This window comes from Lissotriton vulgaris, chromosome 2_1 (assembly GCF_964263255.1).
Source record: "Lissotriton vulgaris chromosome 2_1, aLisVul1.2, whole genome shotgun sequence".
NCBI classification, from domain to species: domain Eukaryota; kingdom Metazoa; phylum Chordata; class Amphibia; order Caudata; family Salamandridae; genus Lissotriton; species Lissotriton vulgaris.
Window position 1 is genome coordinate 1289237766 of NC_141687.1, and position 12525 is coordinate 1289250290.

Consider the following 12525-nt stretch of genomic DNA (forward strand, 5'->3'; position numbering starts at 1 on the left):
AAAACCAGTCTGGCTGCTGCATGGTGTATGCTCTGCAGCTTTCTGAGGGTAGATTTTTTCACTCCGGCCATAAGACCATTGCAGTAGTCAAGTCGGGAAAGAATGAGGGCTACCACGACTGACTTTCTGGCTGCAATTGGAAGGAAATCGAAGAATTTCTTCAGAGATTTTATTTGTCCAAAACAGCGACCGGCAGTAATCCTAACGTGGTCATCGAAGGAGAGAGATGAATCGAATTGCACGCCTAGGTTCCGGGCTGATGGTACTGCGCTGGGAGGGGCTTCTGATCCTAAGGGCCACCAGTCTTTCGGACAAAAAGACAGATTTTTACCCAGTGGGATGATTTCTGTCTTGGCGCTGTTGCATCTTAGGTGGTTAGTATTCAGCCATTTAAAAACATCAGAGAGACAGTTTTTGAACCGGAGGTCTGCGTCAGTCCACTGTTTGTCAATGGTGACGACCAATTGAGTGTCGTCAGCATAAGACGTGACAAGAATCCCATGTGATTCTATCACAGCTAGGAGGGGTGCCATATAGATGTTAAAAAATAGAGGACTTAATATGGACCCCTGGGGCACTCCAGATGTGATGAGTTTTTTGCAGGATAGATAGGGACCGAGGGACACAGTCTGAGACCTATTAGATAGGAAAGATGAAATCCAGGCCAAGGCTGTGTCTGTCACGCCAATCTCTCGCATTCTATTTATTAAGATGGCATGCGAGATAGTGTCGAACGCTGCTGTGAGGTCGAGCAGGATGAGGACAGCTTGCTTACCCTCATCCTGCAGGAATTTGATGGAATCAGCAAGTTCGATCAAGGCTGTTTCGGTGGAGTGACCGGAGCGAAAACCCGATTGTTGAGGGTGCAAGATGTTATGTGCCTCTGCAAATGTTTTAAGCTCCTCATGTACTAAATGCTCCGTGATTTTGCCAAGGACAGGAAGTAAGGAGATGGGGCGCATGTTGGTCAGGTCCGTTGGCGATTTGTTCTGCTTTTTCAACAAGGGTTTTACGGTAGCCTTCTTCCAGTCATCCGGTACAAGCCCGGATTCGAGGGATTCATTAATAATGACATTAATGTATGGGTTAACTGCCTCTATCAGGTGATGTAAAATGATAGGGGGACAGGAGTCAGTGGGCGCTCCTGATTTACAGGCCCGAATTGCCTTACTAGTTTGTTGCAGGGAGACAGATTTAAAACTGGAGAGAGGAGGGTAGTTAGCTGTTACCTCTGAGGGGTTTGTCGGAGGGGGAGGAAAATCTCCGATGTGGGCAAAGATATAAATGTCAGAGGCAAAATATGTAATTGAACCCTCCCTCCCAGCCCAGATCAAATTGACCGGCCTGTCCCGTGCTGGCATGAAAAGTCCAGTCAATGACTCCTACTTGTCGGGATGTAGGCTAAATGGCTGTGTCCTCCCCTATGAGATGGCTTGGTTCCTCACGTTTATCAGTGCCTGTCAGTAGATTTGTTTGATCATGCCTTCTATGCTTTCCGCAATAAACATATCTTTCAAAAAAAGAAAAATGACTCCTACTTGTATCAGGTCAACAGACAACAGCGCTCTCCGCCAAACATCCCACGGTACCTCTAATTAGAGTGGAGGCAGCGATAAAGTCCCACAGCACTCATACTATATTATAAGCCGTTTGTGGGTGACATCCGGTTGCCCATTTGAGTCTTGTGAGAGCTACAGGCCATATTTGCAATCGTCATCTCTGGTCTGTTCATGCTGGCTGGAGTTGGAAGCTTCCTCGGCCATCAAGTAGCCGCTGATTTCCGCTACCGCCTGGAGAGCCTCTCGCTGTCCACTGAGGATCAGGTCCATGTGCGGCCCCACATTAGGTGAAGATGGCATCCTTTCCCTTGCAGCCCTCTGCTCTCTCCGACGTTGACGAAAGGGGACCCTCGGTTTCGGCAGTGTCGCTGTTGCGGCAGAATCATGAGGCCCTGTGGCAGCAAAGGTGTCCATCCAGTCCTCCGCTTCTTCCGATGTGGCAAAGAAATGCGTTTTGTCATCTGCGACCACTTGCAGGCACGCTGAAAAGAGTAGTGAGTATTTCAGGTTGCTTTGCCGAACACGCCTCTTCACCGCCATGAAGGAAAACCTCTTCGTCTGCACCTGTATGGTATAGTCCGGAAAAAACATTACTTTATGGTTGTCAATTTGGACCTCTTGCAGCTTCCTGGTTTTGTGCAGAATGGATTCCCTTTAACTGTAGTTGAGAAGTCGTATGAGTAGAGGCCACGGATTCGAGCCTGTGGGAGGGGTTCTCGCCGGGACTCTGTGCGCATGTTCTATGACAAAGTGGGGGGATATGGTTCCCTCAGGTAGCAGGTCTCTGAGCCAATTTTCCACGTGAAAAGCAGGCTACTTTCCTTCCCAGTTCTCCGGCACACCCACTATGCGCACATTGTTTCGCCATGCCCGTCCTTCAGCATCCTCGGTCTTCTCCTCCAGAACTTCCACTCGGTTCAATAAGTTCTGCACATGCTTATCCGTTTGAGCCACTTGCGGTTTAACATCGGTGAGAGTGGTTTCTAATATAGTGGTGCGATCCACCAGCTTTCGGTGATCCACATGTAGGTGGGTAAGATCGATGGCCACCTTGTCGATTTTGGACTCTAAGGCGGTGCGGGTTTGGTTGATAGTGTCCTCCTGCCTCTCAACCACAGCGGCACGGCATCTAGTTTGCTCACGGTTTGGTCCCCGTGTCCCTGTTTCGCCATCTTGTGTGGCTTGGTCTTGGTAGCGGGCGGAGGTGCCTGCGCTCCTCACGTCCCAGCCTGTGCGCGGGTTCCACCCGACATGTGGCGCAGAGTACGCTCACAAACACCGCCTCTTACTCAATATGGTCCCGGTGCGAAATCTCGCGACTTGCAGCATATCAAAGCCAATGAGGTACTGACAGCAGGTGTTCCGCAGCGTAGGGCGTCATCACAGGTCACCACGCCCTCCCGCTGGTGCCCTCACCGCAATGCGTCCGCCCAGCACTTCATGGAGAGGCATCCTCACAAGTAGCGATCAAGAACCATGGGCAGCTCTCACCAAATCCGGATGTGTGCTCTGGGGCGGGCACTATATCCGTGCCACACAATCCGTCCTGTGAAGCCGCCCCTGCCAGGAGCAATCGGTGTTCGGTGGTACAGTTCACATGGGCCCCCACAAGTATCAGCCAGGCTCATTCGCGGGGCGATCCGCTCAGTGCTGACAGTGCGGCGCACCTAGCACAGAGCTGCACCACCCCCATGGGAGCACCAGCAATCAGATCTGCGGCGGATGTCCCTTATCCGCTATGTGCAGAGAAGCAGCGTTCCCCAAAATGGCACCAGGTCTCTCAAATGTCATTAATTCGGTGACCTCCCAGCTGGTGCACAGCAATCACTGGTGGAGACAGGCGCCCACTACAAGCCCTCCTCGCCGCCCCTCAACTCTCACATCGATGCCAGCAGTCTCTCTGGTAGAGCGAGGGGGCAGGGGTGTATCCGCGTCAGCTGTAGTATGTAGCATGTGGTCAGAACGACCATCACTCCGGAGGGGGGGGCAGCAAAGCATGGTAGCGGTCCTCACTCGGTATTACTCACAGTTCAGAGGCACAGCAGGGCAGCGCCGGCTCCTCGGCCCATCGTGCCGCGAGGGCAGCCCCAGTCCAGGCAGCTCCCACCCGAGCGTCCCGCTCGAGTAAGTTCCAGCAGCGGCATCAGGTAGATGCTCTGCGACGGCTCTGGCAACGTTCTGTGGCATTCCAGTGTCCGCTGGGACAGGCGGCGGCAGGAAGGGCTACCGCAATGCTGCTCAGGCGGCCCACATAATCTGCGCCATCATTCCCGGCCTCGTGGGAGGAGCCAAGCCGTGGACTCACGTAGTCTGAGCTTTCCGCACAGCAGCAGCTCAACGATCGGCTCACGCGGTCAGGGGCCTCAAATCTGGATTCAGGCAGGGCGAGATTGGCATCGAAGGTCAGGGCTTCTGGCAGGACAGTGTTTAGCCTTTTTGGGGAGCCTCTTGCGGAGCTCTACCCAGGCTCTTCTGCCTCCATTGCCGTCATAGCCAATCCCCCCGTTCAGTCGTCCCTCATAGACATGCCGTTTGGCGAGACTCACCTGTTTGAGGGCAAGGCAGATTGTCCTCATGAGCGGGGCAATGAGACCAGGGCCACAGTATGCTCCCAGGGCTTTTCTTCCCTGGCTTTTGTGGCTGTAGCGTAGAGGTACCCCATGCCACCAGACAATATAGCCACCACAAGGCACCCAGCTGTTTCACAGCTGAGGCAATGGTGCCCACCAACCCCACTGTCAAGGTCAACAGGCCGCCCAGGACACCACCCTCCTCCACAGCCCTACCTGTTAATTCCTTTAGAATGGCCTTATTGGAGCACAGCCACCTGGGGGGAGGAAGGATCCAATGATTCTTGTCGAATTGGCATGCCATAACAGCAGACCGGGTAGTACTGCAAATTGTTCGGCTAGGGTATGCCCTGTCTTTCATTCTAACACCGCCACACCTTCCACTGTCCACCCAGTGGCTATCAGAGGACTTTCTTTCCATTTTGAAGGCGGAAGTAGAAGCCTTTTTGGCCAAAGGAGCTATTGTGAGGGTGCCCATGCCAGAGGTAGGACATGGTCGTAATCCCTGCTACTTTCTTGTGCCCAAGAAGGACCGTGGCCTTCATCCTATCTTAGACCTGTGCCCTCTCAACGCCTTCCTCCATATGGAAACATTCCAGGTCTTGTCTGCCCTCGACTCTGGAAACTGGATTGTGGTGCTGGACCTGCAGGATGCCTATTTCCATATATTCTTCCTGCAGGCCCATGGCACTATCTGTAATTCGTGGTGGGGCAGAAGCACTTTCAGTTTGCTTCTCTTTGGTCTCACCAGTGCCCCCGGGTGTGATAGCAGTGGTGGCAGCTCACCTTCAGAGGTCGGGGCTAAACTTCTCCTATCTCAATGAATGGCTATTGAAAATGGGCTTGCCCCCAGGAAGCCGTAAACCTTTGCCAAACTACGGAGGACCTCCTATCATCTTTGGGGTTCATTATCAGCAGGCCAAAGTCACACCTGACTCTCGGACACTCCCTTTAATTGGAGCTATTCAGTGTTGTGCCTTTCATTGGGAGAAATAGTTCAGGACATTCTGGCTATGATCCTTATTTTTTAGCCTAAGTCCTGAATTTCAGTAAGGTCGACTGAGGCTTTTGGAATTGATTGCTTCCTGCTGGTCAAGCACGCCATGTGGCATATACGGGCTCTGCAATGGGATCTGAGGTCTCAGTGGCCCCAACACCCAAGGTACCTTTCCGACCCTGTTCAGATTTCGAGGGAGACTGTAAAGGATCAGCACTGGTCATTACGGACTGATATTGGATTAGTGGTATACTCCTCTCCTTTCCCCATTCAGAGCTGAGAGCTGACAGTGGTGACTGATGCATCACTTTTGGGTTGGGGGGACCATCTGGGAAGGTGGAGATCAGAGGCCTCTGAGCTCCAGCGGAATCCTAGCTCCATATCAAACTCCTGGAGCTGAGGGCCATCCTCTTGGCATTGAAAGCCTTCCATCGATTCATCAAGGGGAGGCTGGCACAGGTGCTCACGGATAGCACCACTGCCATGTGGTACAGCAGCAAACAGGATGGGTGGGTCACATACCCTGTGCGAAGAAATGCGCTTATGGAAATGGCTGAACTACCAAGTAATTTTCCCTGGTAGGATAGTTGAATGCCAGGGCAGACAAGATCAGCTGTCCGTTACACAAATTGACACAATTTCTCTTCCATGACTGTGGTGAACCTTGGCTCGATCTGTTCATCACTGCTGAAAACGCACAATGTGAGCAATTCTGCACTTTGGAGTTTTCAAGGTGTCTCTCGCTTAGAGATGCCTTCTGCCTCGACTGGACCTCAGGACTCATGCCTTTCTGTTGATACCACTCCTGCCCCAAGTTCTCACGAAGATCAAGACCGACCGGGTTCAAGTCATCCTAGTGCCTCCGGATTGAGCAGAGAGAGTATAGTATCAGAACTCCTGGGCATGAGCATCTGTCGTCCCATCAGGCTGTCCATCTAGGATGATCTGCTGTTGCAGCAAGGGGGCAGCGTTCTGCATCTGGGCCTTCATGCTTGGACATCAGCTTGGACAGCAGCTCTACAGCTTCGACCTTCCTACAGAGGTTATTGATGTCATCTTGGCAACCAGGCATCCCTCGACAAAATCTGTATATACCTGTCATTGGGACAGAGTTTGACTTGGTACACAGCAGATAGACCCCCTCCAGGAAAAGGTATCTGACATTTTGTTATTTATTTTGTCCCTTGCCCAGCAAGGCTTTGCTCTGTGCACAGTTGAAGGCTACCTGTCAGCTCTTTCGGCTTTTTTGCAATTGCCGGATCAGCCCTCAATGTCAAGCCACCGTATACCACCCACATCCCTGACAAGTTGGTTTTTGCAGACACATACATCCTTCATGCTTGAACTTGTGTCTCCATCCCACGTTGGTCAGAACATCACCCTCCTGGCGTTCTGTGCTCCGCCTCACCCTTCTAAGGAGGAGGTGAGACTCCACCATTTGGACCCCAAGAGAGTGCTGAGCCTATACATATATTGTACCACTGAACACAGGGTGGACGATCAGTTCTTTGTGGGGTTCTGTGGAGTGAAAAAAGGAAAAGTTGTGCAGAAGTCAACCATCTCCAGCTAGATTGTGCTCTAAATTTAAATCTGCTACACGTTGGCTAAACAGCAGCATCCAGTAGGACTGCATGCTCATTCTACCAGAGCAAAAGCTGCTACCACCACTTTGGCACACTTAGTCCCTGTCCTTGACATTCGCCTGCCGGCTACATGGGTGTTGCTCCATAAGTTCACAAACCATTATTGCCTGGACAGTCAGGTTTGCTGAGAGGGCCATTTCGCCCAGTCTGTCCTGTAGGACTTTCTGGTTTGAGTCCATCCACTGACTCACCTACAAATAGGTATTGCTTTGGTATCTATTCAGAACCTGTGGAATCTGTGACTAGAAGTCTGTATCAGAAGAAGAAGTTACTTACCTTCGGAAATGCTCTTTCTGGTAGAGACTCTATCTAACCGCAGATTCCTAACGAATTCCCCACGTTCTGTGGTTTGACTCTATCCATTAGTAAGATCCCAGGTCTACACTCTAGAGCTGTACATTGGTCAAACCAGTTTGCTTTTAGGGCTCTGCACCTAGGACCGTGGACACTGTGGAAAACAAGTGACCTCAGCGCACGAGAGAGGTGCCTGTATATACTCCACATGTCTTGTATGGACTTTAACAAAGTTAGTGTAGAGTCGCACTGCCCCAATTACCGGCACACAGAGGTATGCTGAAAAGTTTCAGAATCCAGTCTGATGCCTGAAGAATATTCAAAAGGTGAGGAATCTGCAGCTAGATAGTCTCTACAGGAAAGAGCACTACCGAAAGTATGCAACTTGTTGTTTTATCCTTTACTACTGCTCCTGACGACCACCCAGGTGATCCCTCTGGACCCCAGGCTAACCAATGATTGCATCCTGTGGGAAGCCCGCGAAAATTCAAACAATGTGTCCACAGCTAGCTGCAGGTCTGGACGGGTCCAGTCTGCCCGCATATGTCTCTGGCGCCCTTGATCATGCAATACTTCCCTTGTGTACTTGATTTCAAGGGTGCAGCAAGGTCAGTACCAACACCTCGGGCCGGCCCTCTTAGTTAAAGTGTCTTCAACGAGCACAAAAAGTGAAGGATTGAAGGTTTTTATTAATTTCAACCACCAGTAATTATCCAGGCCACATTCTAATCCACAGATATGTTTTTAGATCGAGCCTGGGCAGCGCATGCGTTGCTCTGCGAGGTATGCCTTATTGAGGTATGAAATGGAAGCTCCGCCCATTTCCAGCCCATCTTTTCAATTGGCTCCTGTTACTGTCCTTTCAAAATCATTGTTTTTCATTCGTGAATAGGCTTAGTAGTCCTTCCTTGGTACTGCCTTGTCTTCATTTGTAACCTTCCATAAGGACTGGACTTTTTACTTGTGTTGTTACACGGTCTGTTTTATGTAGTCGGTGAATAGTATTTTCTTTAATGATCTTCCCCTATTCCACCCACGACGTTGCAGCACGCTGCCCACTTTATATTGTTATTAGTAATGTATTTATTTAGTTTACAGCGCGTTCCACTTTAACTATAGCGGCCACGCTTATTTATTTATTTAATTTATGGCGCGGACCGCTTTCACTTTAGCGGCCGCGCCTATTTAATTTACGATTCAGAAAAGGGGGTGGTGATGAACAGAGTGTCTGAATTAAGCAGACCACTCTTACCCAGTCCAAAGATCAGGGCTTGATCCATCACCGTTATTTATCTCACTGCCCCATCCCAGCTCAGAACTTGGCTATATGCAAATTAGTCTGTCCCTGGCCCAGTGCATCATGGGAACAGGGCAGACTAAACTACCAAGCCAATTCTTCACCAGAAAGGAGACAAGCTACCGGGGACCGGTTTCTGGCATTTCAGCCGTCTTCGGCCCGGCTTGCTTGAATCCTGATGGAGCAGTGAGAAAGGGACTCATGTCTGAGTATACCCTGCCACACCTATAGTGGCCAAAAACGATTCAGAAAAGGGGGTGGTGATGAACAGAGTGTCTGAATTAAGCAGACCACTCTTACCCAGTCCAAAGATCAGGGCTTGATCCATCACCGTTATTTATCTCACTGCCCCATCCCAGCTCAGAACTTGGCTATATGCAAATTAGTCTGTCCCTGGCCCAGTGCATCATGGGAACAGGGCAGACTAAACTACCAAGCCAATTCTTCACCAGAAAGGAGACAAGCTACCGGGGACCGGTTTCTGGCATTTCAGCCGTCTTCGGCCCGGCTTGCTTGAATCCTGATGGAGCAGTGAGAAAGGGACTCATGTCTGAGTATACCCTGCCACACCTATAGTGGCCAAAAACGATTCAGAAAAGGGGGTGGTGATGAACAGAGTGTCTGAATTAAGCAGACCACTCTTACCCAGTCCAAAGATCAGGGCTTGATCCATCACCGTTATTTATCTCACTGCCCCATCCCAGCTCAGAACTTGGCTATATGCAAATTAGTCTGTCCCTGGCCCAGTGCATCATGGGAACAGGGCAGACTAAACTACCAAGCCAATTCTTCACCAGAAAGGAGACAAGCTACCGGGGACCGGTTTCTGGCATTTCAGCCGTCTTCGGCCCGGCTTGCTTGAATCCTGATGGAGCAGTGAGAAAGGGACTCATGTCTGAGTATACCCTGCCACACCTATAGTGGCCAAAAACGATTCAGAAAAGGGGGTGGTGATGAACAGAGTGTCTGAATTAAGCAGACCACTCTTACCCAGTCCAAAGATCAGGGCTTGATCCATCACCGTTATTTATCTCACTGCCCCATCCCAGCTCAGAACTTGGCTATAAGCAAATTAGTCTGTCCCTGGCCCAGTGCATCATGGGAACAGGGCAGACTAAACTACCAAGCCAATTCTTCACCAGAAAGGAGACAAGCTACCGGGGACCGGTTTCTGGCATTTCAGCCGTCTTCGGCCCGGCTTGCTTGAATCCTGATGGAGCAGTGAGAAAGGGACTCATGTCTGAGTATACCCTGCCACACCTATAGTGGCCAGGGACAGACTGATTTGCATATAGCCAGGTTCTGAGCTGGGATGGGGCAGTGAGATAAATAACGGTGATGGATCAAGCCCTGATCTTTGGACTGGGTAAGAGTGGTCTGCTTAATTCAGACACTCTGTTCATCACCACCCCCTTTTCTGAATCGTTTTTGGCCACTATAGGTGTTGCAGGGTATACTCAGACATGAGTCCCTTTCTCACTGCTCCATCAGGATTCAAGCAAGCCGGGCCGAAGACGGCTGAAATGCCAGAAACCGGTCCCCGGTAGCTTGTCTCCTTTCTGGTGAAGAATTGGCTTGGTAGTTTAGTCTGCCCTGTTCCCATGATGCACTGGGCCAGGGACAGACTAATTTGCATATAGCCAAGTTCTGAGCTGGGATGGGGCAGTGAGATAAATAACGGTGTTGGATCTAGCCCTGATCTCTTGACTGGGTGAGAGCTTTCTGCTTAATTCAGAGACTCTGTCCCTCACCACCCCTTGTTGTAAATATTTTTGTCCACCCTAAGCGTGGAAGGGTATTCTCAGATGTGAGACCTTTGCTCATTGCACCATCAGGATTCAAGCAAACCGGGCCGAAGACGGCTGTAATGCCAGAAACCGGTCCCCGGGAGCTTGTTTCCTTCCCAGTGTAAGAATTGGCTTTTGTAGTTTGGTTTGCCCTGTTCCCATCATGCACTGGGACAGGAACAGACTAATTTGCATACAGCCAGGTTCTGAAACTGGGATGGTGCAGTGAGCTAAAAAACGGTGTTGGATCTAGCCCTGATCTCTTGACTGGGTGAGAGCTTTCTGCTTAATTCAGAGACTCTGTCCCTCACCACCCCTTGTTGTAAATATTTTTGTCCACCCTAAGCGTGGAAGGGTATTCTCAGATGTGAGACCCTTGCTCATTGCACCATCAGGATTCAAGCAAACCGGGCTGAAGACGGCTGTAATGCCAGAAACCCGTCCCCGGGAGCTTGTTTCCTTCCCAGTGTAAGAATTGGCTTTTGTAGTTTGGTTTGCCCTGTTCCCATCATGCACTGGGACAGGAACAGACTAATTTGCATACAGCCAGGTTCTGAAACTGGGATGGTGCAGTGAGCTAAAAAACGGTGTTGGATCTAGCCCTGATCTCTTGACTGGGTGAGAGCTTTCTGCTTAATTCAGAGACTCTGTCCCTCACCACCCCTTGTTGTAAATATTTAATTTACAGCGCGGTTCACATCCCTTTAGCCGCCACACTTATTTATTTATTTATTTAATTTACAGCGTGGTCCGCTTACACTTTAGCGGCAGCGCTACAGAACCTTTGTTAATTTATTTCTTTTTGGGTGAAAGCGCCTCATACCGCCCTTTCGCTTTATGTTGGCCACGCCCCTTTCTTTAGACGTTGCTCGCTGTAACCTGGCCATGGCGAGCAGAGTTTAAAGAAAGGGGCACAGCCACCATTAAAGTGGTCTTGCATTTGCGAGAGTTTGAGCTGTTGGCCTTAGAAATGACAAAATGCCTTTTACATATGAGTTGCTTTGAAAAACATAAATAAAAGGTATTGTCATATCCAATGCCAATAGCTTAAATTACTCCAAATGCGAGACCTATTGCATTGCTAATGCTTGTTTTAGCTTGTCTGTGGCGTTTAGGACTTAGGAATGGACATGAACTAGGATGATACACCATGTCTCTCAATCTTTATGTGTTTTTCAGACTTATAACATTGTGGCGAAAAGCTTTCCTCGAAGGTTTGTCCTGCCCCTGGCCGTGGATGTGACCGCTCCAGCAGGAACCGATCTCAACCCCTTGTCCTACTCTACAGCGAAGGCTGTGAAGAAAGATGATGCCACGGTAAGAGCGTACCTTCCTGCATATGTATTTTACTGAAAATGTTCAATTATATATTTTTAATTCATTCTATATCGACAGCACTTCCGGGACAGTGACACGTCACTTACCTACAATTGTTTACAGGCCACCTAAGTTGGGTGATTCCTCGGGAAAGCAATTATGTGACAGCCAGAAATGCTAGTCACTGTCACAGTACATCTCATGGGATAAATGAAAAAAAAAACAGAGGCTGTGAAACTTTCCATCCAGCTAGGGCTTCATTAGACATGCCGAACTTAAACAACTCACAAAAAACCCTGATATACATAACCAGTAATTGCAGATTTTCTGTTTACAAGCAATTTACCCACGAAAAAGTCTGCCAGATTTCTGCCAGCATTATTGAGGGTGGGTGGTGAGAGACGTTGCCGTTCGCTATGGGTGGTAGGATTTCCACTGTGGTGACCACCCACAAAATTGTGACTTTTTGGGTATTCACCAACATTTGTAATGCTTTTACCTAAACGTTTTGCACTTTTCAGTCAATAGAGAAGTAAGGAGTGTGATAAAGTGCTCTAAACAATGCCAGTTTTCATGTAATTGTTTTTTTTAAACGAGAATATTTTGCATATGAAGGAAAAAAAGAATACATACATTTGCAGTGGTATGTACGTTTTTGTGACTCAAAAGATGATTTAATGTACGCATAATGTAGGCGTCACATATGATTTAACTGTGTTTGTTTATTTGAAAGATATCATCACCGGAGATCAGTAGGTACGTGTAAGTACATTAGGAGCGCATTTAACATGTGGCTAGAGGCGTGCCAGCTCTTTTGGGAGTTGGGCCTCAGGCTACAGTAGAAATCCCTGTCTGCCCGGTTCAGCAGATGCACTGAAACCAGAGCTGAATGCCAAGACGGTTCTTTTTTTGTTTTTGCTCACACAGCATAAGTTTTATGTTTCGACTACACAGCGCATGCGCTCTGCTGCAATATGTTTTGTTTACTCCACGCTGCTCCACTATAATCTATGCCACTTCACTCCATTCTAGTCTACGTCACTTCACTCCACACCGTTAAC

At 49.3% G+C, this 12525-nt stretch overlaps 1 protein-coding gene across 1 annotated transcript in view; it reads left to right on the top strand.

Moving 5' to 3' along the window:
• Positions 1 to 12525, top strand: part of LOC147732519 (carotenoid-cleaving dioxygenase, mitochondrial-like) — an 816482-nt gene that overhangs the window by 768488 nt on the left and 35469 nt on the right. The window contains exon 9 of the mRNA XM_086958818.1: positions 11327 to 11464. Coding sequence (XP_086814944.1) covers positions 11327 to 11464 — 138 coding nt within the window. The remainder of the gene's footprint in view (positions 1 to 11326; positions 11465 to 12525) is intronic.